The following is a 5,722-nucleotide window of genomic DNA, read 5'->3' as shown; positions in this document are numbered from 1 at the left end:
TAAATTTTGCATAATATGAATGTCTAAAAAATAATTTAATATCAAATTTATTTATATATTTTAAAAAACAAAAAATCAAAATGAAATAGCAACTTTTTCACAAAATTTAAAATTAAAAAAAAAACTAAACTACTTTAAAAAAAATAAAAAAATAAAAAACTAAAACTCTCATTAAAAAAACTCATGTAAGTTTAGAAAGCCATTTTACCGTACTCCAGAGACAAGCACACTTACACATTCGTCAATTTTATGACATAACAATACCTTGTGAATCAATATTCTCTCATACTTACCAATTTTATTACACAACAATACCCTTGTGAATCAATACTCACATTTTACATTACGTTCTACGCCAGACGTACCACTACTCCGAAAATAAACTTGAAATATAGATCATGTGGTTACACAATTAACAAAACTATAAGTCAAACCATGCACATACTTCAGAAAATTACTTGTAAGTCAAACCACGCATATATACAATTACTTCCAGTAATATAGTTTTAAATCACTCTACCTCTGGAACTGTCAACTAAGGATTTTCATACAATCAAAACGAACGTTTGGAATAACTTTATTTTGCTTATAGTACTATTTTGGAAGTTCTTCATGCAGGCTTCTGAGCAGTGATAACTGCATATTTTACTAGTTCCTGTTTGAAGCCGTCCAGCCATAGATGAATAGGAGTTGCACCTTTCATAGCCTTGAATGCTGTCGAAGAAGCCAAACCAAATTACTGAACGATAATCAAGTGTTAAATTCAGGGCAATCTAATAATCAGAAAAGTAATCCAAATTTCAATTATCGACTAAGTATATCAGCCAACATCAAACTGAGATCTTTAGGTAACTGAATCCTTCTTTTGATTATTTGTAGACATGAATGAGATTATCTTCTTATCTTAATCTATTTAATAAAAAATAAAACGTACCAAGAAACAAAAGGAAAGTGAGGACCGTCAATCGTAGCAGATTAGAGTAAAAGGAACCTTACCAGCTTGTTGGAGAACGGGAGTTAGTTTGTCTATTATTGTCGAGAAAAAAGGAACTACATTTTCTGACCAGTCTGCAGTTTTAATATTCTGCTGGATAAAAACTTCAATTAATCAGAACTGTACAAAGTGCAGTCTCTTTTATTATCAACTGTCTTACTTGATTTGTTTCACGGCAAGACTATGAGTTCACCTGTAGTGACAAAGCTTGAGCCATCTTCACATAGTCAGCAGTGGAACACCAAGCAGGAAGGCAACATGCACGACTAATGTTGTCCAAGAGCTCCTGATGTCAATTCAAAATTTGTGATGTCAGAGCGCGACACTTAAACATGCCTCTCGCTGACCTGAAAAAGTTTATGCAGCTAGCTATACATGCATGCACGTACGTTCAGTGGTTTCCAGCCTTTCTAAATTGTTGCAGACTGCTTTTAATAGTTTTGCATCCATTGCGGGCCCCATAATGTCTGCTGGAACTTCATATTCACATGGGTTTCAATTGATGCTTACCCCGAAGTAGACCCATATAGCATAACTGCAATCCACATGGCTTAGCTGCAACCATGTAGATTGTAACTAAACTAAAGAACCCTTTCCCCAAAGTGGCCTTGCAACATTTTAATTGATTAGGCTAAACTTCAAAAAGAGTTGCAAGTGCCCTTAGTGCAAATGCAATATTTCACAGTTGATTATCCATATACCTGCTCACTAGGCTGCAGAGAGGTCTCCCCTTTCAAGAGGTCTCTGTGGCAGCAGGTCGTCATTACTATCAAACCACCGGGAGCGACTACTCGCGCCAGCTCTTGCATAAACTGTTCAATAAATCGAGACATAGACATCACTTTCTATGTCCGGAATTGAATAATAAAGCATAGTAACAAATTTTATGCTTGGAAAAAAACAAGAAACAAACTAATCTTATCTCACCTTTTCTTTATCAGGCATGTGCTCTCCACTCTCCATTGCCCATACCAGATCAAATTGCCCATCCGGGAAAGGCTGGTCTAATGCATTAGCTAGTTGAAAAGAAACCTGTGTAAACGTTGGCAAATAAAAATACAGTTTCAGTGTAGAAAAAAGAAATTATAAGATTTAAATTATTTTTTGTTGTGGTTATTTCTTTCTTACGATCAATTAATTATCATATAAGGAAATATTTTTATTACACACTTCCCTAAGATTTTAGAATATTCTCAAAGTCTACCGTTAACAGTCTCCTTTGATAACCTAGATGCTAATTAGGTTAACCTTTAGGGCATTTCCCTTACTACGATGGTAATTAGGTTAGCCTTTAGTTGAAAATTTTCATATACCTTATCGCTGAGACCTTCGGCAGCAGTAAGGGCGGTGGCCCTTTCAACCTGCCATTCGCTGATGGTGATGCCCTCAACATGGGCTCCATACTTCCTACTCAAATACCTCGAACTCCCTCCTAATCCACACCCCACGTCCAGCACACGCCTTGGCCATTTCGATTCCTCCTCTTCAACACAACAAACAAAACATTCACGTCCAATAACACTCGAAATCTCACTATCAATCACTCACTACCCAAAAAACAAATAATATAACTATCACTATCATTGTAAGATGGACATCCTCAAGTCCCCGAGGCAATCCATCACTATCATTATGGCATCCCTAATTATGATAGGCATCTTTATTAACAATCGCAAAGTCAGACAATCTTGCTGTGTACATCGAATTGTGAAATATTCCCCAAAATTTATACCCGACACACTGTAAAACAAATCATCAATACTTAGATATGAAAAATGTTATGGCTACTTCTAACCAGAAATGGCGGCAAATTTGAGAGCCTCTTCCACCATTCTGACAGCGGAAGCTTTGTCATCGAGAAGATTGTCAGGCGGAGAAGGGACGTCGTAGAAGCCGACGTGTAAGTGCTCCCCACGATCCTGCTCCCACGCAGCCGAGAACTGATCGTAGAACTCCGCAACATCCGAAGGCAGCTTCTCCACTCTCACCTCACCAATCTCCCCCGACATTCTGAATACAGTCACTCCTCTGAATTCAAACACAACACAACACAGCAGACTGAATTCCACACCACATCAAAAGGTTTATACATTCATCTCTATTTATAACGCCGGATTGCGTCCTTAATGGCTCGATTAAGGTTTAAACATTCATCTCAATTTATAATGGTGGATTACGTTGTTAATGGGTCGATTATTTGTTCCAAAACGTATTATCAAGATCCAATCTTTCATATTCAACTAATAATTAAATAATTCCAAAACGTATTATCAAGATCCAATCTTTCATATTCAACTAATAATTAAATAATGTTTTCTCTACTAACTCCACTGAACTGAATTAAATATGTACACCTGCCTCCACCATCATATTACTGTTTTCGCGATTTTCGAGATCAGCTCCATAACGTCCACCGCCACCACAGAATGCTCACGGTCAACGTTATTTCTGTATCATCCTATCACAACAAAGCGGGTCGTGCTGGAAGCAGATCCAGGGATTAGTAAAATAAATTAGCTGGAAGCAGACCCAAGGATTAGTAAAATAAATTATCTATTTCCTGAACTGGCATACTCCCCCACGCAGATATGCAACATATTTCTCCACCTAAAATGTATAATATACTTCGATGTGAAAGCAAAGAGAAACTCTTTCTTCCGAAGAAATCTAGGTCATCGTTTTGGCATTAACTAAGAAATCGAAATCTAAAATTTGATATTTTAATTAAAAAAAAACAATAGCATACACGATATAATTTTATAATACACGATATAATTTTATAATAGATAAATGTGCTTGACTGATTGTGTCGTGGGTCTATTTTTAGCTCATGTACATGTTTATGTTTTTGTCTACTGAAGAAATCAGGTTTGTAGCAGCTCAGAGGCATATATAGTTTTGTCCAAGATTAGAATATAGGATTTTTGGGGAACAATTTTCCCTATCTAACCTAGAACACAGCCTTAGAAACTAATTTTTTTAGCCCATCTTGTGCATGAATGAATCAGTTTAAATTAAATCCTGTGGAAACTTACGCACCGTATTTCATTCAAATGAATATAAAATTATGTAGAATACATTTTTAATCTTAAAATAAATCTCAAAATCTTCTTGCGTTGGGATGTAAAAAGTTTTCTTACACCAAATTCATTATAACTACATTCTGGAATTCAAAAGAAATTCAGACGTTCTTTCTATCACTAGGTTTTATGTTACGACCTCCAAAGTCGCAGTGATCACCCAATGCCCCGATGATTAATGAGATGTATGTAGTTTGCTGTACTCATGAGATGTATCTTTCAGTCGGACAGTCTGGTTATGATCCTCAGTGACCATATTCCAATGAAAGGTCATGTCAAAAGCACTATCAAGAGTTAAAAAAATAACAAAGTTAGGTACATTGTCTATGTCGATCAATCTTGAAGGAGCGATTACGACCATTCATCCCCTTTCAAACAATAATGGCCAAAGAACATTATAATATCTTGCCGAACTGTCCATTATTTGATATTTAAAACAAGAAGATTGGAAGTGAGTGCACGATGTGGTGGCTGGTGTGGTTGGCTTTCGCACCCCCGCCGCATTCAAATCCTCCGGGATGGTATCTCTTCAAGCTATGGCGGTATTTGTAAAAATCTGTTTTGTGATAGTATTTCTTCACGCTACGGCGGTATTTGTAAAAAATCTGTCTGCTTATCTGCTCGCTACGGCGACATTTGTTGTATCATGATTCTTCAGCGGGGAGTTTCCCCTCACTGAAAAAAGTTGTAAAAAATCTGTCTGCTTATCTGCTAGCTTCGGCGACATTTGTTGTATCATGATTCTTCAGCGGGGAGTTTCTCCCCCACTGGAAAAAATATAATGGGTGTTCGATAATTTCTAATCAAGTGGTTATGAGTATTTTAAAAGTTTTAGGTTAGTCAAGAGATAACAAAAGTCCCCATGAATGCAATTCTACCCTAGAAAGAAATAGTCACTCTAAAGACATTATGAGTTAAAAAAATTGTTTCCATGTTAAAAATTTTATCCCAAATTTTGATAAATCAAGTGGTTGTGAGAATTTTTTAAAAGTTCTAGGTTAATTAAAAGATGAGTAAAAGCCCACGGAATACAAATCCATTATCAAATGTCATTCTGCGTTCCAAAAAATTGATTCATAACATTTATGAAAAGTATAGATGTTTAAAACAATTTTTATTTAACCAACAATTATGACTGATCTCTATATTTCAACATTGTTATCTATATACATTATACATTTGATAATAAGGTTATTTTATTATATTAAATTATTATGTTATTTAATTAAATTAAATTTAATATAAAAATTATAATAATAAATGTATTCTAATTTTTTTAATATGTAATTTTTTTTATGTTTTTATTACCATATTTTTTTAAATTTATATAAGCAACATATATTTCGATACGCATACATAAAGTAATTATTTGGTTTATAGTTTAGATTTAATATTGATATTGGTTATTATATAATTATAATATATTCTAGATACACAAAAGCTTCCCAACATGTGTTTTTGCCAATTGTACTACTATCCATAGACATTATATTATTATAATATTTATATAAGTAATAATTAGTTTTTATAATATTGTATTTTAATATTAGGGTTTTAATATGACTATAAGTTAAATATTTAACTGAGTAAGTTTCAATTAACATTGAAAGCCTAGTTTTTAGCCATAATCTTTTGTTTTTGCAACCTT

At 34.3% G+C, this 5,722-nt stretch overlaps 1 protein-coding gene across 4 annotated transcripts; it reads right to left on the bottom strand.

Moving 5' to 3' along the window:
* Positions 1-424: 424 nt before the first annotated feature.
* Positions 425-3,116, bottom strand: LOC149148684 (gamma-tocopherol methyltransferase, chloroplastic-like). 4 transcript variants are annotated; one of them, XM_089445444.1, is made up of 7 exons: positions 2,790-3,116; positions 2,308-2,477; positions 1,922-2,026; positions 1,696-1,806; positions 1,188-1,280; positions 997-1,087; positions 425-739 (listed from the first exon to the last, which is right to left on the bottom strand). In XM_089445444.1, the coding sequence occupies exons 1-7, from the start codon at positions 3,001-3,003 to the stop codon at positions 546-548; spliced, it is 978 nt and encodes a 325-aa protein (XP_089301570.1). In that variant the 5' UTR covers positions 3,004-3,116; the 3' UTR covers positions 425-545. The 4 variants fall into 4 exon arrangements, with proteins under 4 accessions (XP_089301570.1, XP_089301571.1, XP_089301572.1 ...); XM_089445445.1 differs by having other exon boundaries at positions 997-1,084; positions 2,790-3,113; XM_089445446.1 differs by having other exon boundaries at positions 425-714; positions 2,790-3,111.
* Between the last annotated feature and the right edge of the window lie 2,606 nt (positions 3,117-5,722).

Source organism: Pinus tabuliformis, chromosome 9 (assembly GCF_031772625.1).
Source record: "Pinus tabuliformis cultivar Carrire ecotype Pingquan chromosome 9, CPIR1, whole genome shotgun sequence".
NCBI classification, from domain to species: domain Eukaryota; kingdom Viridiplantae; phylum Streptophyta; class Pinopsida; order Pinales; family Pinaceae; genus Pinus; species Pinus tabuliformis.
This window is presented reverse-complemented; position numbering and strand designations above follow the sequence as displayed.

Bases quoted from the DNA above. Each gene is read 5' to 3' on its own strand.
- LOC149148684 (XM_089445444.1), bottom strand. From the start codon at position 3,003: ATGTCGGGGGAGATTGGTGAGGTGAGAGTGGAGAAGCTGCCTTCGGAT. The intron at 2,027-2,307 runs GTATATGAAAAT...ACGTTTACACAG, and splicing joins CCGAAGGTCTCAGCGATAAG to GTTTCTTTTCAACTAGCTAA. The intron at 740-996 runs GTAAGGTTCCTT...ATTATCGTTCAG, and splicing joins TCCCGTTCTCCAACAAGCTG to TAATTTGGTTTGGCTTCTTC.